Here is a 21,889-nt window from a genome sequence, read left to right as displayed (position 1 = left end):
AGATCACCGTAAATGTCAATGTACACAGCCTATAAAAAGCAGATATACACTTTTATACACATACATGCAACTAACTAAACTTCCAGACTGCAGTATAAGGAACAGGTTTCCACATCAATAACTTTTCTAGTATCTGTCAATGCAGCACCCACTCAGAAAGACTGTTCTGGCTTTTCGTCAAGTGTAACCATTCTCTCACGTGGGTCATTAGTTTCATCCATGTAAAACTTTCCCTTTTTTCATCAAAAGTTATTGCATACCCAGCGTTTTCTTTTCAATTCAAGAAGCAAACTTTTTCATCTTTACATGAACTTTTTAATGGCAAGTGACTCAAGGAATTTCCTAAACAGAAAACTAAGCATATATAGTTCTTCCTCTGCATAATAGCTACCCAGGCAGTTGTGACTGAGCAGTATATGGAGTATAAACGTCAGGAATAATGGCCATATTCCATTAAGAACTGGCGAACACCTAAGTCTGTCCTCACTTGGGAAAAATATCTCTCTGGATCTAAACCTTGTGCCTTCAGTCCATTTCTATATTCTGACCTGCACTTATCTAGAAAAGCCATTGATGCCTATGGGACTTCTGTCTAAAGAAGTAGGGAAGAGTCTCAATACATATTTGTGACTTTACAAAGATAAATATATTGTTTGGTTTGTGTTGGTATCCCATGCCTTCAAAGCTGTTTCTTGCTATGAAACAAAAACACTGTGATCTGCAATTATACATTTTCTTACATAATCTGGAAAATTTATGCATTATTGACAAAGCTAGAAGGAACTGAATACTGAAAGCATTGCAGGAAAACAACACTTCATTGTTTTTATTTTTAAATGTATTCAATGCAGTTCAGAAACAAGTTTAATATAACTCTTCTTTTACAAAAAGTTGACCATTAAAATATTTTAAAAGGACTTACTGGCCTTTGATAAATGGTTTAATATGGGACATGCATGCTAATAGGAAAGTCAGTTTGGGATGACAGTCATTTAACAGTGGAAAAGTGAGTTAACAAGAAACTTTGTAGAAATGTTTGAAAAGATGGCATGTCCTTTCACATCCCTTTATCCAAATGCAACTTCTTCATTCTTCTGCAGCTTCCCCTCCCACAGCCACTTTCTAAACTTTAAACCGATTTTACACATTAAAACATTTAGAAATACAGATAATATACCCAATAAAGTACATTAATTATGATGAATGATAACGGGAAAGAAAATCTGGCATAGTTGTCTATGTGGTAAGGATTTTTAACATGGAAGCAATCAAAGATACAGAAAAGTCTTTTCATTACCGACATTGGTGAACTACACCCACTGCGTTTACTTTTCTCCTTTTTTCCATTGATGCTGGTTTTGCTGCTCTTGTTTGAGTCGGTCTCGATCATATTGTCAGGGGCACTGCAACTGTTAGCCACTGCTGCCAGGACTCCATTCCTCTCTTCTTCAGCCTCTTCATCCTCATCCTGACAGGAAACAAAATAGCAGGTACTTCAGTGCATTTTTCATCGCCTATTTACTTTAGAGCTGCAGCAAATAATACAATTTTTCTTACAAACTCCTCCTGGAGCTCACTCCTTGATTTCAAGGGCGAGCACCTACACACACCAGTCAGCTCCTTTCAGCTTTCAAAGCCTCAATTTACGGGAAAAACACTGACTTAAACACCATCTTACTGCAAAAGCTTTCGCAGGACTGTTGAGCAAAGCTGGATTTGTTCAAATATGGCCCACTAAGCTCTGGATTTGTTCAAATATGGCCCACTTAAGACAGCAGCAAATCCATGAAATGCACAACAATAAGCTGTCTTCTGCTCAGGGAAAATCCTGGCAAAGGTCAGTGTCTAGAAAATGGGTAAAGCAAAGCCCCAGTCTGGAGATGGAGAAGGTGGGGGAGCTGCCAAACCAGCTAGTAAAGCTGGTTGCACCCCAAATCAAACACCCTGGAATACAAGACACTTTCCTTGTGCAGTTGGCTACTCTATTCCCAGTGCTTTGTGATGAAAATCAAATTACTTCCAAAAAAAAAAAAATAACCGAAACCCAAATAAGCAAGAAAAAAAGCATACAAAAAAAAAGAGGATCATAAAGAGGGACAAGCCCCACAAGTAATTCAATACTAAATAGCTCGTACTGCTTTCTTTCAAGTCCTGAAACCCATACTTTAAGTTCAAAGTTATGCTAAGGTTAAACACATTTTTATGTGCTTCACCGCATCAAGACAGCTCTTTGGAGAATGGTGTATAAGCCTTCTGGTGGGTTTTCTTCCTTTGATTAGAAATGGCTCGGAGCCATGAAGTTCATGTATGAAATCTTCACCCTTTGAAGTCAGTGGGTTTTCTGTTACTGACTCAGAGGACTCAGGATTAGACATCAGCTGCAGCTTCAGCTCTAAACGCAAACTTTCTTGGAAGTTCTGGGGTGTTTAGTTTGGTTTGGGGTATTGCAGAGATACCAGCAGATCCAAGCTACAAAGATTGGCTCCAGCTTTGTATCTAAACTAAACCTAAATTTGTACAGTTGGAGGAGGGGTCATTTTAATTCAGGCAGGTGTACATAAACGTTAATCTTCTCCCGATGATTTTATTACCTGCCAACTCAATGAGTGGCATACAAGCAAGAGCAGGCTAAAAATTTATTTGTGAAACGTAGAATGCAGAATCTCTTTCCTCTGAGGAATTTTCTTTTTCCGTTTGCATCATGAGAAGAAATAGATTAGACAAGGACAAACTTTAGAAAAGTTAAGATGTACAGCCTCACAAAAAGCTCATTTAGAAATCTCCCAGCTATTAAAGTCAAAGAAAGCTCATTAAGCCACCTGAATGATCTCCATACCGGTGCAGAATTGCTCTTCTGCCCAGGGTACTTGTGGGCGGCACGGTTCTTGAGCCTTTCTTCCTCTAAAATTAGTAATGTCCTTGAAAATTAAAGTGGAGTCTGGACAATGTCCTCAGACTGCTGTGAATCAGTGAAGCAGAACAGATGGAGCTAGAAAAAGGGATTATTACTGCTTTTCATTTTCAATTTGCCAAAAAAATTCCAGTATATTTTATTTGAGAGAGATAAACGTAGCTCAACACACCGTGTCATCCTAAAAATACACTGACTACAAAACCTCGCTCATCCTCCACCGAGCCTCCCGCAGCTACGTGAGAATTTGGAAACCAAAGGCCAGGATAAAAATCTCCCCATAAAGCATTAAGAGGATCAATCCCTAAAAATTCCAGCCTGAACCTTAGGCAATCCCCCCAGGTAGTACTAAACCTCAAACCTGGAGTTTTACTTGGGGGCCTAACTCTGTTAGAAATACCTTGGCTCTTCGGCTTCAAAAAGTTCAGCCAGCTGAGGCGAGCACCAGGGACGGCAGAGGAGCCTTTGTCAGCAGCGCCTGGCACTTGGAACAAGGCACCGGAGCGGCAGCTTAATGAATGCACTCGGCGCTTCAAAAGTTAATAAAATAAAGAAACCTGTCAGAAGAGCCCCAACTTTTTTTCCACTGCTCATTTTTTAGGGGGAAAAAAAAAATAAAAGAGAAAAACAACATCTATCCTTCAAAACTGGCAGGATTTGGGGCATTATTCAGTGTAAGAGTCTATTTGTCCCTCAGGTAGGGCCAGCTAAAAGTTGTACAGAATTAGTTTTACTGCAGAGCACGGAAGGACACCCGCGTACGTGCCGTTTTTCTTTTCACGCAACCGTATGTGAACAATTCGCAGGAGGCTGATGCTTTATTAGGCTGTTCTTAACTCCTTTCTGCTTCCCAGGAGGCAGTTATTACTTAAGCAGAAAATACCGTACGTGGTGCATGTGTACTTGATTCTCTCACGGAACAGAGAGGAGTTTACAGCAGGAGAGCCCCGTCACACTGCTTGAAAAGGAGAAAGCTGGAATAGAGGAGAACCACAACTCCTAGTTTATAAAGAACTACAGTCTTATAAACTGGGACTGTCAAGGGACTTTTCCAACGCGCTATGGAGAACTGAATGTGATGAATGATTAAGCTGGTTTACATTATATTAAAAAAATTGCGCTGCAAGTGTTCAACTGTGGCTTTAGTTTTAAATGTCACACTCTATTTTCTCCGGATTCCAGCTGTCAATGAGAAAATGGCAGCTGGCACTAAGGGCTCTGTTTGGATACAAGATCAACTGCACCCAGGAAAGGTACTGAGCGTCACCCGAAAAGCACCGGGTATGGCACCTGCCACTGTGGCCACTGTTTATACTGACTGAAGTGTTTGCTGACATCTAACAGCCAACAGAATTGAGGAAAGCTGTCACTCCCATTGAATAATAAAGATGCTCAAGATTAAAAATATTTCAACCTAGAGTGTTGCACACCTGGTGTTTATGCGGTGTTCAGAAAGACGGCACGACGCTTGCCCAGAAACGCCACGGAGACTGAACGCTCCCCTTGTAACCTTATTTTCAGCTTTCAAACTTTCCTCCATTCTGACCAAAAGGGAGCGGCTTAGATGAAAGACAGAGGAAGGCCAAGGAGAATTTCTCTGTTTTATAGGAGACACAATTCACACCTTTGTATGAAAGAGAAGAAACTGAGGATTTTGGAGAGGAAACCTCTCCGTTTGGGCAGTCAGTGAATGTTGACGTGAATGGCGCGTTTTGCCTGACCCGCCTTGCAGCAGGTGGTTCCTCTGCTTTTGCCGTTAGCTTTGAAGCTGTCTCTGTGGGTCCTGGTTCACGCGATGCGAGACACCTCGAGAGCGTGGATATGAGGAGCTCTTTCACTACCTCATATTCTAAACTGGAGACCCCAAAGGCCTCAAAAGAACATGATATGTCAGTGCCCGGCTGCTTTAAAGAGCAAACCAAAAAGCAAGCCAGTACAACTAATTCCTGTACAAGGCAGAGGGTTACATTTTCAATTCACCTCCTACATTTATTTACATAATTCTGAGTGCAAATTTTGTATCAGCTCTCATATGGGAATAACAAACTGGGAAGTGAGATTTCTAATTAACCTGTGTCCACAAGAGAATACGATAATGAGGAGAAAACATTTATAGTGACGATACTCGCACGGAAATATGTTAAGTAGCTGCCAGACAGTGACATGAGACTTTAGCTGCTACTTCTGTCCTTGCAATGGTTTGGTTTTTTTTTTCAGTGAGAAATGAGAAATACAAGTCAGGTGTGCTCTCCACGGCACCCCGCTCAGTAAGCGGTGCTTGTCCTTGGCTACAGGAGGAAAAGGACATGACAGGCACTTCCTTTATTCTACAGAGTCTTGAGTTATCTAGGACCAACCAACTGCCCCCTTCCCGTATATGTTTGTGTGGGCAAGAAGTGAGCTGGACTGGGCTGCTTGCTCCTGACGCACAGCAAAAGGCAGGAACGTGCCTGAAGTGACAGACCACCCCTGTCGGTCACGACGACCATCACAAAACTGTGACTTAAGTCTTTCTTCCTTCCTCATTTCAGGGCTGTTCCTCCCCTTACCCCACATCTTTCAAGTCCTTGAGTTCCCATGTCTGCCCCACCTGCAAGCACTAGTGCACGTGCCCCAGCTGAAAGGGAATCTGGCGCAGGGAGGTGAAGGCAAGGGTGGTCCTAAGTGCCCTTCACAGATCCAAAGATGCTGAATCATCCAAGCAATGAAACACTTTATTTTCTTACCGAAACCTTCAATAAGCTGCCTTTTTTTTTTTTCCTGCTTTATGAGCAAAATGACAACCACTTACTTCACAAGATGGATATGCTCAGAGGGAATTGTCACTGATGCTACCTTGCCAAGAAAAATTACTTTCAGGCTTTCTACTCAAATCCTCATTCGAAACGAGCATTTGCCCATTTGCAGACATTCCCCCTTAGATGTTGTCTTTTAAAACCCATGGGGTGGCTCAGCTTTGTGTCCATTTTTCAGTTGTTCTCCACACTTCTAGATCATCAAAGGACAGCTTTGAACACATCCCTGTGCATGTACAGAACCCCTCTCATGCGAACAGCCAAAATCCCATATTAATTGTTCTACTATCTAAGCAGTTAAAAAAAGAAAAAAAAAGAACCAAAACACCAAACCAAAAAAAAACCCCACAAAACATCTTGGCTGATCTTCATTGTTTTTAAGCTTCTCCTCTTGAACTCAATATCTTGTTTCTTGAGCCTACCAAGGAGCTTTGCTTAAGCATTTGTGATGCTCTGTTCTAGTTTATCTTCAATAGTTAATAATCTTTTCTTCTGGCAGTTCATCCCTACAGCTCTCAACCAAACTTCTTCCTGCATTTTTTTTCCCCTGTTATTCTCACTTTCCATGTTTTACTTTTCTACTCGTCCAGAAATTTTATAAGCTGCTTAAAATTTTCTTTTCTATCATGCATATTAGATTCAGTTCCGTAATTAAAAGCTGCAAGACAATCAGCTTCCAACTTCCTTGTGATTTCTTTCTCACTGCTTATGAAAGCAGCGCTAAACACTGGAGATGGAAGATGTGACAAAACTTCTTCATGAACCTGTCCTAATTATTTCAGCAAGCTGACAACCAGCAGACTCAAAAATGCCTGTGTTGAAGTGATCCCTTTTCATTTCAAGTATATTTCACAGTATTTCAGAGTTCTGAGAAGCTCGGTGGAGCAGCAAAAAGTGCTGCTATAATAACGATACAGAACAGAAAGTGGATCCCAGTCTGAGCTTCAGCTGTTGAAAGAGAAGGTGTAAGCGGAAGAACAGAGGGATCTGATACACCTAATACGTGAAGCTGCCTGCTAGTAAACTGACTCAAGTACCATGCACATGCAAGTTTCATAAACAGAATGTGATAAAATCTTTTTTTTTTTCCCCCTTGTATCACAGTAAGATCAAGTCACGAAGTTCAGTCAAATTTCTGAACTGCAAGTAAGTATATGCCATTGCTGGGCAGAGACGCGCCTATGATTTTTGTGACACGCCTAGCATGTTTTTTGATAAATGGCTGTAAAGTCCATGCCAACAGAGAGAATCATTACGGAAAGGTGTTTCAATTTGACCTCTTCCAAAAAGTTCCAGGTATACAAACAATTTTTCTTTTTCCTCAAGGTTATTCTGATTTCACTGTCCTTATTCTAAAATAGAAACTTCCTTAAATACATTTACCATTAGTGCTAAGATAATTCATTCTCTAGCAGGTATAATTGAAGCCTGTTTTGCAGGACAATAATCAAAGAATTAAAATACCTTTGGAAGTTCCTTTGAACCGAGTCGATGCAGAGTGCAGAAATGAGCCACGGCGTACTCTAACAGAGCTCCAAAGATGAAACTGAAGCAGATGCCGAGGTACACGTCAATTGCCTTTATAAAGCAATTAGCATTTGGAAGTGAAGTCCTGGCTCCCATCATCAGTGTTGTCATAGTAAGGACTGTGGTAACACCTGTGGAATGTGAAAAATACTATGTTGCGATAAAACAGACAGCAATGAGAGCTGCTACTGCAAGGGCCCTGCTGCGAGACAATTCTTCCTGGCTCTGTGAACTCCTAGTGTGCCACAGCATTTAGTGTGGCGTGTTTTGGAGAGAAGGCTTTCAAATGAACTTGCGTTTCTGAAGCTAAATGCTTAAAAACACTCATGAAGAATGTCTGTAAAGACTGGAAGTTCAAATGAGAGAGATTTTGGTGTCTTAGAATGGGTGTTTATGATTAACACGTTGCTATGCGATATATACAATACGACGCAAATGCTCCCTTTTAAAACATTCAGATATCACTTTCCTTGGTGCAGTTGCCCACTGGCCCCATTTGATGTGCAAGCTTTCTTTCTTCCCTATCGTGTAGGAGTGGTTTTCCCACCCCACCTGCACTCTGATCAGAACTGATGTGAATTCTTTCCCTTTCAGAATACCCTTTATTTGAAATTATATTTAATCTCTTATAATTCTCTTGTTATTCACGCGTTAATTAGTATGTATCATCAGACCTCACAAAAGCCTCACAATTCTGTCTGTGCATGCCACGTGTTTGAATATGTTGAAATTATTTCCCAAATGACTGAGCTTTTTTTCTTTGCTTTCAGCAGCCTCCCCGGGCTCCAACTCTCCAGCAGCTCCCAAAGACGTTTTCTTAGTTAAGAAGCTTTACGGGGAATCTGCACGATGTACTGCAGATGGCAAACCAGAAAAGTAATTCCATAAAACTCAGAAGCGTTCGCAACTTTTGGAAATGGATGCCATGTATGTGCAATAAAGAAAGCACCTTAATGATCCAGCTCTTCGTTTGTTTTGTTTTATCGGCTTCTCACCTATGCAGATTCTGGCTGGAACTGATGACTGGCTTATCCAAAACGATACCCAGGAGAGCACAACCAGCAGGATGGATGGTACATATGTCTCCAGTATGAAATACAAGATGTTTCTCTTGAGTTCAAAGTGGAACACTAGTTTTGGGTAACGTCCTGTGGAAAGAGCAGAAAAAAAAAATATTGTGAAGGTGCAATTCATAAAAAGTTCTTCAAATTAACAACCTGTATTACTGCTGCACATTACAATGCAGCAAAAGCTTAACAAACAAGCTTGAAAAAAAAAATCAAGCACTGCACTGAAAAATTCTATCATGAAGACTCTAAATTGAACTGAAGGAAAAAATCAAAATGTATAACACCCAGTCACCATATTCAGAGTTTCATTAAAGATGTCTTGAATTGGAAATTCACTGAGGATTAGTGAAGGAAAAAATAAATCCATGAACGTGTGGAAAGGATGTTTCATTATATAACGCAATGCAAGGAAATTTGAAGTCACATATCTATTTAGCTGTGGTTATTCATAAAAAATTACCACAATGAGCTATTATATGAACTAGCATCATAACTGTTGTAATTTTATGAAGTTAGCATGGGTCCTTATCTTTAACCGCCTCATATATCTGGTTTATTTTGCTTTTCTTTTCATTTACTGTTGCTCAAGGTGTGGATCAAAGGCACCTTCTCTGGTCCCGCTGAGCTACCTCTTATATTCCACTTAAAAACAAGCAGTGTCTTTGCATCTTCACTATCCAGTTCTGCTTTACATTAGCGCACTCTGTAGCGCTGCTGTGAGCAGTGTCACTGTTGGGGCGCAAATGGTTTGCTTCTAAATGAGGGACTTCCAGAAGATGAATGTTTGGGCCCACAGTCGAAAGACAGAATTGGGTTTCACTGGGGAGCAGCACACTGGTAAGCAGAGCCTGAACTGGATATCCAGCTCACTAACCGAGCAAAATTTGGCGATGTTTGGGCAACAAAAGTGCAGGATCGGATATTGTTACCAGTCAGAGAGAGGCAAAAGCTTGCTTTTTACTAGCTGAAATGTACAGAACAGTCATTTTATTCTGACTGAACGTGCAAAGTTCAGAATTAAGTATTAAAGTATTTAAGTTTTTTTTAAAAAACATTATGTAAACAAAATCTTTGAACCAGAATATCAGCGAGAGAGTAACGCTCGAGTATACTGTGGTCAGATAGCTTTGGCTTCATCTATTTTAATCCAACAAATGATGATCTCCAGGACCTGTATTTGTTTCCAGTGCTGAGTGCTGTGAGAAAGGACAGAACTACAGAACAGTAAATGCACTTTAGCAACAACCATATATGCATAGATGGGCTATTTGTGCATCCCTCAGGTGCGCTGTGAGACGTGGAGTCCAAGAAGAGTACTTTTAAAAGCCTGAAGTGCAAGTAAGGGATGCCAAGAAACATCTTCTTGCTCCCAGGCTAGAAAATGGATGGTTAAATTTCCATCTTTAAAAGTATTGTATAAATGACATCCAGAGGACAATAAGGTTTCATAGAACTCTTTAAAGCAGAAAGAATCACTAGATTATGTAGTCTGACCCTAATCACAAGTCATTACATTTCCCCAGTTATTCACTTGCTTTGAACTCAATCACTTGGATCGGAACGGAGTCCACCTTTCACGCAGACATCCAGACCCAACGGGAGGATATCTAGACATGCAGCATCCACCATTTCTCTCAGTAGCCTGGCACAACAACTAAAATAATTCTGTCTGTTGAAAATGGATGCCTAATTTCTGATCTTAATCTGACTCCAGATTCCTGTCATCTTGACTCCGCCTTTTCAGTAGCGGACTAAATGGTTCTCTGGTAGTCAGCTCTTGCTCCTCCTGAAGGTACAAATACACTGTACTTGGGGTTCTTCTTTGTAAATTCAACATATTGAGTTCTTCAGGTCTCGGACTGATACAGAAAAGGATACAAAGACAAACAGTAGACTTTAACTCTCTCCACGAGGCAGGAGATACAAAGATGACTTATACTGTTATCATCATTTTTATGTGAAAAGAGGAATGTTACAGTAGTGTATCTCTATCAATACTGTGATTTTTACCAATGCAGTTGTTTCAGGAAAAGTCATTTTGCCCACAAAAATTGATTTTAAGTGTAAGCAGACCAAAGTAAAGCACTCAAAAGTTACGAAGTGCAAAACTTACAGCTGACTGTGCAACATTACTTCTGCTTCTGTCTGCACTCATCCTTGCACTAAATCAAGCGCTGTGGAAAAACACTCATTCGGTACAATAAAAGACTATAGCATAAAGCACATTTAGGGAAAGAGAATTAGGGTTGTACAGGCAATTGTAAATCTGTGGCTTCCTAGTGTGTAAGAGGAAGCATTTAAGACCTTTATAAAAATTAAGGATTTTATTAATTTTGCTTGCAATCTTCTAGGCTGCTATTTAACTAGAACTCAAAAGAGGTAACTCAAATCGAAAGACAAGATTTTTCTCTGCGGTGTTTATACCCAAAGCCATCATTGCCGTGCCATGGTTGCAACCAGCACACAAAGGACTACGGCAGGGCCACCCTGAGTGAGGGAAGGGTGGCAACCCAGAGCCCGTGTGAGAGCGCAGAGGGTGCCAGCCGTCAGCAGGAGACTGAATCCGCCACAAAAGTCATTTGCGTTGTGTTTCTGTGCAGCCCAAAGGGAAGGATGTGGTGCCACGTACCCAGCAAAGGGGGCTGAAGAGACTGGACTGTGCTTCCTGCAGGGTACCGCAGCCACTTGGGCGCTCCTGTGGTTCAGCCTCAGAGCTTACCTTTAAGGAGGAAAACTCCGAAATAGCTGATAGATAATAGCTATACAGCAATAGCCTCTCCTCGTTAGCGCCCTAAAACTGTATCTCCGTTCACCTTAGTATAAAAGCCAAGTGTGTACATAGGAGGTTAGTTCAAAATATCAAACTTGAAAGTCACACTTTGCCACCTTGCCGCAATTTCCAAGTGTAGACAAGCCTTTTGAATGCTCCTGTGTTCTTTTGTGTTATTTTTCCTGATGCCAGAAATTCCCGAAGCACAGTGAACAACAAAGAGAAATAGAGATGTAACAGCTTATAGCTGAGTGGCTTTTTGGGGAACAAAGAAAAGGCATTTCTCTAACCTTAAGACTTTCTGCTTGCCAGAATCCAAAGATACATCATGGACATGATAATAATAGTGTCAGCATTTCTCTAAAGAGTTCAGAAGAGCTTTTATGATGGAAATTTTGAAGCAACCTATATATAGAATTCATATGAGCTCCTCCTGTAATAAACTGAAGGAAGAAGTAGTTGTCAAGAAAAAGCATGCAATGCAATACTTATCATGCTAAAGAAATGAGCAAGGGGACAAAACGAAGATACAGTCCTTTTTTCATCTACACTCTACATGTACCAGAAGTTATCATCTTTAAAGAGAAACAGATTTGCTGCTCCTATTACATGAGTTGCATATGAGAGAATAATGCTGTATCTCATTGCCTTTGACTTGCACCTCTGAGGCTCTGGTGCCACCAGTCAGATCAAAAGCGAAGCAGGTTCCCATAATCCCAGTCCTGGCTTTATTAGAGCTAACTCAAGTACAGCTCAAGCTAACTCCTCAAAACTGTCAAGTTTGCCCCTTGCTTGTGTCTTATTGACAACAACATATTTTCATTAAAATGAAATGTTTTTTCTTTTGAGTTTCTGGCCCATGAGGGATGTCACCTCAGTGTGTGACTGCTCTGATTTAAATTTGATAGCGCGATGGAAATAATCTCTGTGCAGACAGCTAACTCTGCGGCAAAGGCATAGTGTTAGCACTCACCAAAGTATCAAATTACCGTGTTGAACAGTTTTTCAGATGAATCTGAACCTAAATGACTGTCAGTATGCATACTCCAAACCCACCAGAAGGTGAGGTGTTCTACTTAGGTCACCCCACAGTGAAAGATTAAGCTGAGTTACTTGGGCTTCATAGAACTTACTAGAGGGCAGAAATACAAAACTAGACAGTAGCTCCAGCTTGTAGGTGAAGAAAAAATCTAGATAGCAGAATATAGTCTCTATACCCACTCTAACGCTCTCCACTGCTTTAAAAAAAAAAAAAAGAAAAGAAAAAGAAAAAAAAAAGAAAAAATAGAAGAGTACCCTAGAAAGTAGAAAGGGGTTAAAGAAATAAAATTTCAGTTGGCTCCAGCTGACTACTTTTGTTTCAGTATCACAAAAATTATACCCGCATAGACTCCTCCGCAGCAGCTGAGCAGGTGTAGGTATAGGGCTAAGGCAGATCTTTCTGAAGGGGAAAAAAAGGTAGTTTATTCCTCTTTATAACTTGCCTTTGAATTTTGGCTTCTAAAAACAATATTCTAGTTTACAGTACTGCCTATCTGACTCTTCATACAGATCTCGCCATAATACTGATGATTTTATCAACACTGACTATTGCTGCACTGCCTGAGAAATAGTTATAAACCTAAACAAACAGGCCTCCTTATCACCCTAGGTCATTCGTTCTTTGATTATCCCATTTTTCTACGGCGTCTGTTCCCGGTCGATGACAGAACGCTGCATCTCTGCTCTTTCCTGCTGCCCTCTGACCAGGGGACGGTCACAGCAGAGGCGCCTGAAGGAAGGACAGATGCTCTACAAACGCTGTCAGTAGTTCCTAAATTCCACTCTAGAGTTACGGGATGGGAGCATCTTCCCCACAGTTACTTCCTATGGACTTTTTGATGAACTCTACTCCAGTAACAGACTGCTCCACACCACTTTACATAAGAGGCACTTTGGTATCCTGCACAGGGTGTGCAGTCAGGCACAAAGAGCACATTCTTCTCCATCATGAAATATGTATGCTGACCCCTTGGGTGCCAGCTAAAATGTGTGATGTACATCTCACACAAGCACGTCAGTCCAACTCTACCAATGCATCATTTTTATCTCTTCTTGCACCTTTTAAGGGCACAGTACAGGAAAGCCTTAAATAGAATTTTACTGCCTTAACTACGTGCTGAAAAGGTAGTTTTCAGTATGCAGTTTTTTATTGCTTATTTACAATTAACATGGGCATTAAGGAACAAGTAGTGTCCAGGCCTTTACCCAACAAATAAGATGTGCAACTGAAATGCAATTCTCTGACTGATGCGGGATGCTACAAGTACCAATATAGATGGTTAATACATTATTACAGCTCCTTTGTCCCTCCCTCAGAGAACAATCACTCTTCTGTTCTTCACGCTCAAGATCTTATAAACTACCTCTTTTCCTATTTGTTTTTCAGAGGTGAACTAAAAGAAATGAAAGATCAGACCAGGCTTCTCAACATGTGTTTCATGTTCACAAAAATGCTTTACAAAAAATGAGTTTGAAATTCAAATTTCCTAAGAATGAAACAAACCCTTTCATGTAGTGTTTGTGTGGAGATACATTTATCCATTTAGCTTACCTGTAGAAAAAACCTTACAAAAAATTATGCCACAGAAAGTTTTCCAAGTGTTTATGTGTATTTCTGTCTATACTACAAAGAACTTCCCAGAAGTTAACAAAAAAATGCCTTTTCTAATGTCCTTGATATTCATTCCATTCATTGCATTTCCATATGTTTTTACGTTACTGTAACTTTTTCCATGCATTTTCCAAAACTCTTTCCTTTCTAAACAGTTCTACATTGCAGAAGCATCACAAAAACAACTCACGATGGAAAAACTTTCTGACATCAACTCAAGTGAAAAACCTTGCTTACAAAGAGCGAATATATGAGCTCAGATAGGTAAGTTCAACATAACATGGTAACAAATACATATGCATAAGTAACTGCTTGAATCTCAGATGAGGCTGACCAAAGACCCACCAGATAAGATTATACTTAATAGGGTTCTGAGGTTGTTTGCAAGCCCTGTACGGCAAAGAACATCTTCTCAGAAATAACTGGAGAGCAATTACAGATAAAAGAACTGATAAAGGGAATGAGAAAAGTTACTCAGTGTACCATACCTCAAAAAAGACATGAAAATCCTAGAAAAGTTTTATTGTTAACTAAGACATCTCCCGAGCCTTGAGAAACTGCAGATGGGCCTGTAGGACACAGCGAGGTAATGCCTCTATTTCAAGAGAAAGACACTGGCTGACGAACATACACTCTGTGTAGGAGTTACATTTATACACTCTTATAGGCCCTTTATAGTTTATATACATTTTGATTTTCAGATCACTAGTTATAAATGAGAGCAACTTATCAATGGCTTGGTCGTGACCTCCCACCTGAGACGCCAGTAACGTGGAGTGGCCAGGGGTCAGCAGAGTTTCATCACTTCATAGCCAAACGAGGTCTGACGAGGCGTCTAGCTCAAGGAGGCTAAAGCAGGATTTGTGATGAACACCAAAATCCTGGCAGTGACTGCAGACTAGGAACAGCATCCAGCTCCCTTTGCAGTCTTTTTCTCAAGAGGGCAAGTGCCTTGTCTTTGTGCATCAACGAGAGGAGACTGACTTTATGCTTCTGTCTCTTCTTTCCCTCTGTTCTGCCAAAATAACACCATTTGAATATGCCGTTTTGCTGACTTTACGGTTTTCTAAGCGGGGAAGTGCACTGAGAGCCCTGCCTGCCTGAGGTAACTCTCCCTGCCTTCTGAAGACTCGGTGTGAGACTAGACCTGGGCAAGTTGAGCCTCTTCATTCCCGCTGCTGCTGCTGAAGACTTGGCAGGAGCGTTACAGTAGTGAGAGAAAGACTAAAGGAAAGTTGCTGGCCAGAAATATGGCTATCAACAGCCAATTAGCCCCAAGTATTAAACGACGTTTATGCTTCTTTCTCCAATTAAAAATGTTAATTGAGATTAATTAGCTATCGCTTGCCGTGAAAATAGAAGCATTTATCCAGTAGGAACACATGAGGTGTGTCCTGTGCCCAGTGCTCCTCGGGAACAAACATCATGACATACCGAGTGTTCTTTTAAGAGGGGAGCGTTAGCACACTGGAGAACAGGGTTAGAGTTCAAAATTCTCAACAACTATCGAAACCAGCCTGGGTAAAACAAGACGCAACGCACCAAAAGCAAGTACAAAGTCCTGCACTCAGAAGGGGAATTGCCAGCACGCCAAATGAAGCTACAGTGCAATAAAGGAGGACGAGTACTCGACGGAATTGCAAGCTGAACAAGGTCAAAAAATGCACGATAATTTTCTGCAAGAGAAGCAAATATCAACCCAGAATGGATAAAGAGGGCTAGAGTTCATGAAACGCATTAAGTAAATCCTTCCCTCTATGGAGGATAGCTGATGGGAGCAGGGTACCCAGGTTTGGGTGCTGCACATCAGCAAAAATATGAGAAATTCTATGGGAGAACAATAGCAAAGACAGGAGATCTAGAAAACTGTTTATACGAAGGGGGGGGGTCAGTGTTGGTCAGAGAAAAGATATGTGCGTCGTGAAATAGTGAAAGGGCTGATGAAAAATAGCAGGAAATTTATCTTCCATATCCACGTAATGGGCTTGAAATGCAGCAAGGGAGATCAAGATCAGACATGAGGAAAATATGCTTGTAAAAATCACTGGGGGCGGGGGGGGGAATCATCTAAGGAGGCTGCGAAGCAGACACTTTGGAGGTTTGTCTAACTTACTCCTAGAAACATCTGTCAGGATGTAGGCTGTAGATATAGAAGACCTTGCCTTGCAACATGAGAATAGATTAAATGGATTCTTAAAGTCTATTCCAGCCTTATTTCTAAGATTATTTACACAAAAAGCTAGACCGTAACGGTTGTTGCTTTTATATTTTTCCAATAAGAAATGTAAGCTTTTTACATCACCGTTTATCACTCTGAGAATGCAGGTGGTGTTGGCTAGACAGCTAAAATAAAAACCCAAGAGCCACTGATGCGCGTACATGGTGTTGCGGTCCAAGAGTGTATCAGTATATGCAGAATAAGGGCTATAATTAAAAGACATGTAGGAAGTGGCTCTAGCAATTAATTTACTTACGTCCAGAATGAAACTGGTCTGTACCGGAACAAAATCAACACCAAACCCTAGCCAGCAGCCTAGCTAACATTATTCAAAGTGACTTACTATTATGTAGTTACAATAATGTGATTACTATTATGTGATACATGCTGTTCTATAAACAAGATTAATCCACAATGTCCTTTTCTTAAATTTACTGAAGTTACTTATGCGGGGATTTTGCTGACCACATTTTAAATCTGGCTCTGTCGGTGGCTGCATGGGAACTTGGGTTTTGCATCGCTGTACAATATTTCACTTGCGCAGCAGCTGCACTGCCTGTTCAAGTTCACAGAGTATCAAATCCTGATTGCTTTTTTTTGCTGTGTTAAGAAATACTACACACGGCTCTCCTGCCGTATCTTTTGCTTTAGCCTTGTGAACTGTAACTGTTATAAACTGCTGTTATTTATAATGTAACTGCTGTTTAGGAAACACTCTCAGATATCCATTAATGGTGTTAAGGAAATGCCAAGCATCGTTTTTCATTTCTAAACTGATTGCATAGTTCCATTATCTGGTTGCTTTTTTCTTTCAATATGGGCTACAGTAGGCACTGCCTTCCTAAAAAAAAGTCTGTAGAAAACAGCACCTAACTCATAATGACTCAATAGAGAATCAAGAGGCTTATGAGATTTCGTTTTGAAAGTACTGCATAACACTTCATAACGTGGCTTTCCTGAACAGGAGAATCGAGACAAGCAGGTGTGGGAACTTTAATGGAGTTAAGTTGCATGTGTTAAAATGTATAATTAAAAGAAAACGTATCTTTTGACTTTATACATATGATTACTGCCAACAAAGGGAGGAAGATACCATCATTTACTGAAAAGAGCACACCTCATCTGATCATGCCCTTCCAGCTATAGTCGGAAATTGCTTTTATTCTATTTGGTAAAAAAATAATAGAACTCTTTTTGGCTTTAGAGTCTGGATTCTATGCTAGAAGGTGGTAAGAATTAAGCAGGTTTCCTCTTCCTCTGTCCTGTATGGCGAACAGGCCCTAATACCCTTCTGGGCAGAACAGCAGTAACGGATTATTCTCCTTTGATTGAACCTGATGCTGCTTACCCAGAAGCTGTAAAGAGGAGGAAGGCAAGCAGATGTCACTTACATAAGTAGCAAGATACTTTGTCATCCTGGAGCCTAGTAGTATGTATTTCATTTCTGCTTTTATATCCATGTAGAGAAGTTTGACTTTTAGCCTGAATTAGTACTTGAAATTAGATCATAAGGTTCCTCTGCGATGAATTATTAAAGCAGAAATACCCAACAATGGAACAGAGAATGAGTAACATATCCTCTGGTGAAATTACAGCTCTGAAGGATGTCTGTGTCTTCCTTCAAAGATCACCCTTTCGGTTGGCATGTTGACTTGAGCAGAGGAGAAACTGCGTATGCAGTGAAGAACAGCAATGAAGAACCTAAGAGTAGCTCACAGAGCGCTTGGCAGGTCTTGAACTCTTTGAAAGCCCTTTTGAAATCTCTGGAAAATGAAGAGGAGCAGACTCTTTCACGAGGTTAAGTCCTGCAGTTAGAGGAAACTTTCTATAGCAGTTCCCTAAGATCAGCAGAAGAGTAGGTCTGTGGAAATGCTTCTGAGCCTTCCCTGGGAAGAGGAACCTCAGGCTGGGCAACCTGCGCTCTGCTGCCCACCAGGCTGGAGAGAGGCTACCGCAGATAAAGAGTGACTCTGGCAAGCACTAGCCATGAAACCCAGCTTCTTGCAGTTGTAAAAGCACCCAGCATAATCATGGAAATTCCCATGGGTAAATAGAGGCTTTTGACTTGCCTAGTAGAGCCGGAGTAGCTTTTTCCAGGACGGCTGGGAACTGTTCCGAGCTGGATACCCAGGGTCCCTGGTCTCTCTGCAGTTCAAATGCCCAACTTACAGGCTCTTTCTCCTTCACAAGAACGCTCTCTGACGTTATGTGGAAGTAGTAGTACATCTCTTGTTTATCATTCTTTAGATAATGCGTAGCCTCCAAGAAAATGCTCAAAAACTCTCAACCTTTACATTAGCTGGGTCTGTGCTGGTAACAGCTGGAAAAGTATGTATGGTTTCAAGAACGTAATCTAGCAGAAAATGAAAACTGTCATCCTAAGAGAAAGCAATGTGCAGAGAAAGCAGTTGCTTAATGCTGCTCTGTTTCCAGAGCCGTATGCTGAACTATACCTAGAAAGTTAGAAGGGTGTTTTTACCTGTCTCATACACCGCTTCGGACACCGAGGTAAAATGGTCTTCTACTGTATATTGTGCCAGTCGGAGCGTGTCCAAACCTCGAACTGAATCATTTCCTCTAGTCCAGTAAAAGGTGACATCATTGATGTTGTAACCCCCTGTAGTGATACACAAGCCAACAAAAGTGTTTATTTTACACAATAATTAATTTGTGTTGAGCCCACTTAGGGTTCAGCTGTTTCTTATTTGTCTGTCTGAAAGTACAATTAGACATAAACAATCCCAGTTTTTGGCAGAACATAATGCCTGTTCGCAACTAAACTCCCAATAACTCGCAAAGTCTTAAAATTTAAAAGCTTTTTTTTGGAGGTGGTCTCTTTTCTACCTTTTATTCTAGCGTAGATGACAAACTAGTAAAAGAAATTAGTACCACATGGTATTCTAAAGGCAAAAGCTCTCTAGCTTTAAATACAGTTGTTTATGAATAACAGCACTGCCAGCATTTGGACTAAACATTAAGTGTGCCCTTTGTTGCGTCACACGCTGGTGCTTCTCCGTGCAGAGCATTTGGTGCTCGTTCCCGTGGAAAGGATGGGACGAGGAGAGGAGCAGGGCTGCCACGCGCTGGCGCTGGGCTCCGAGCTGGCCTTGTGTCATCGCTTGGGACGACCTTTTTGGCTTAGGAGCTTGGATGCTTCCCAAGGACACCAGCTTCGATGCTGATGTTTCTGCAGGCTCAACAGCGTGGCACGCTTCAGGGGCCCCAGGAGACTTCCTCTTAACCTTCAAGTAGTAATTAGGAGCTGAGACGGGCCGTGAATCATCTATCAGAAGGCAACTGTATTTTGCACACACTTGTCAATATGCGGCACAATCATAGCTAAAATACCTCTGTACCTTCTTTCCCATTATATTAAAAGGCAAGCAATTTTCAGACTAGTGTATATGATTAATTCAAGATTATGTTAATGTAATTTACATGTTAACAGGGAGCATTTGAACATCTTTTCCTTGAGCTTACTTAGATCAATCATTCTCGTATTTGACAGACTTATATTGTGCAAGTTAATAGCTAAGCTTAGGGGACAGAAACATGAGCAGATGATTATTTTTAGACTCCAGTCAATTGTAAGTAAATTACAGTGTGAAACAATAATGCAATACATTGCACAAGGGTATAGGCTGCAAAAAGAACACAGCTCTAGAATCAAAGAAAAAGGCATGTATTAAAATTAAAAAAGAGCATTTTAATATTTTTAAGTTAATGGCTTTGGTTCTTGCAATGACCAAAAAAGAACTGATTTCCTACAGCCATTTAGAGTAGGAAAAACAGGAGTTCAGAAATCTCATTTCAAGGAAACACTGTGCTGGTTACCAATTAAAATGACAATTTCACCTGGAAATTCTTTCCCTGACCATTCTTTAAACGTAGATCGTGTTTTCACTATCGTTGGCAGTTTTCCGAGAAGCTATCATGACCAGGAATCTCTGCTCGCGTTACCACATTTATTGCAATTAAAGCCAAAACACTGCTGTGTCAAAAGACTAAGCCAAAAGCACATGCATCCAAGCTAAGTTCTCCATTCGCTAAAACCACATGCTGGGAAATTTCCCAGATTTGCAAGATGAAAAATAAAAGTGACATTTCCTATAAACAAATGATTGCATTGTCCTCAGTTGAAACCAAGAGGTTTGTAGAAGCATTTTTTATGCATGACTCCAGGTATGGATTCATTTTACTTTCCTTCAGTATAAATGAACTGCAGGTATTTAAATAAAGTCCAAAGAACTAGAGACTACCCCAGCAAATTCTTATTTATTTTTTACAAGATATTGAGTCTTCCAAGTTTTGCGATACGAGAGAAATTCCCAATGTCTGGATGGGTGATGACAAGCTACCTCCAAATGGAGGCTATTTTGCTTAATAGAACCATTTTCGCTCGAAAGTATTTTCATTAGCTGAACAATTAGTGGGTTTTAGTGATCCTTGCTATGAAAATTCTTTGAAAATACTAATTCCAAAACTCTTATTTGTGAAGAATTTTCATGAGGAGAGTCTTCCCAATATTCAGTAAAGTAGCAGAGTGCTCCCTCTGTGCAGTTATTCTTTATTTAGGGAATTAATATTTTACTAATTATAAAATGTTTAAAAAGTTCAGAGACAAAATCCCTAAGCCATGTTATTTGGCTTCTACAAGTAATCTCTATTCTCTTTTCATGACACTGAGTTTTCATCCTAACTAATTCCTCAAGCCCAAAATATCTCATTCTTGTACTTCGTTGATACAGTACGAGCAGCTAATGTCAACAGGGTTAACTACAGGAATAGCAAATTTGGGATTAAACATTCATAATGCCTAATACAAATGAGTTTCTTTACCTTTCTGTTGCTAAATTTAATTTCCCCTGATTGTCAAGCACAAGTTAAGTGCCTTCACATGGCTCTTCACTCAATAAATGCTAAAGGACAAGTTCAAAAAGGAAATAAAATTTCAGAGATGTGCCCAAAACATGAATATGTATTTGGACTGGAGGCGGCAGGGAGAGGAAAAAAAGCCCTGAGCCCAATGTGAATGAATGGTGGTTCCCTACCACATGGCAGAGAGCATGAACCCCCCCGGCAGCACCAACCAAGACAGGAGCCCTCCAAGTCCCCAAATGTCACATCTGCCACATCAACAGAGACTCAGGGTGGCATCCCTCTGTCTCCTAACATATGCCTCTACTGCCTTTTAAAGTGTTGCAATAAGGGGGGGGCAAAAAACCAATAGACTTTTTGGCTGAAATGCATTTTTCTGCACAGAAAGTATGAGCCAATTAATGTTATTAACTACTAATAGCAGAACAGCACCTTGTAAAAGCCACTAGGGATGGTTTATTGTGAAAAGCTATTGGACTTTACGTTAGTAATCACTTAATAGAAGGCTTAACGCTGCTTCAGCTCAAATATTTGCTATATATATTACATTTTATTTATAAATGTCAGTATTTGTGTGGATGTGTATGTATGCTTGCATTCACAACTCTTAATTCCTGCTAATGGTATTTGCAAGCCGCATTTTGGGATGATGTCATTACTCATCTATAAATTCACATGAGGGGGCAAACACCGTTTCCAGTGCACCCAAAGGAAAGTATGACAGTGCACCAAAGAAAAAGGTCCACAGCCAAAGGCACGCTCCTTCCTTTTGCATTTATTGTTTCTCACTGTTTTCCTTAAAACTAAACACCAATGTCATGGGAGCATTTGCAAGGACATTACTATGTTTTCCCCTTGGACAGGAGCCATTTGTGTGTTGTCGAAAAAGCAGATGGAATCATTCTGAAAAATGCTTATTTTTAATTACATAGGGACCTCTCTTTTTTTTAATCCTGTCAAATAGATTTAAGTTCCCGTGGGACAAAGATTTCATTCTGGAACTAGAGAAAATGTTAAATGACTCATTAGGCCATGCTGCTGATGTAAATCCATATGCGCTGGCTTAC

At 40.5% G+C, this 21,889-nt stretch overlaps 1 protein-coding gene across 1 annotated transcript in view; it reads right to left on the bottom strand.

Annotated features, from left to right (window-relative positions):
* Positions 1 to 949: 949 nt before the first annotated feature.
* Positions 950 to 21,889, bottom strand: part of LOC134517276 (gamma-aminobutyric acid receptor subunit pi-like) — a 46,565-nt gene continuing 25,625 nt past the window's right edge. The window contains exons 7-10 of the mRNA XM_063338615.1: positions 18,424 to 18,561; positions 8,229 to 8,381; positions 7,171 to 7,364; positions 950 to 1,468 (exon numbers count right to left, since the gene is read on the bottom strand). Coding sequence (XP_063194685.1) covers positions 1,157 to 1,468; positions 7,171 to 7,364; positions 8,229 to 8,381; positions 18,424 to 18,561 — 797 coding nt within the window. The 3' untranslated portion in view covers positions 950 to 1,156. The remainder of the gene's footprint in view (positions 1,469 to 7,170; positions 7,365 to 8,228; positions 8,382 to 18,423; positions 18,562 to 21,889) is intronic.

The sequence above is a fragment of the Chroicocephalus ridibundus genome, chromosome 6, assembly GCF_963924245.1.
Source record: "Chroicocephalus ridibundus chromosome 6, bChrRid1.1, whole genome shotgun sequence".
In the NCBI taxonomy this organism is placed as follows: Eukaryota; Metazoa; Chordata; class Aves; order Charadriiformes; family Laridae; genus Chroicocephalus; species Chroicocephalus ridibundus.
The sequence above is the reverse complement of the archived record's forward strand: the minus strand, read 5'-3'. Positions and strand labels throughout refer to the sequence as shown.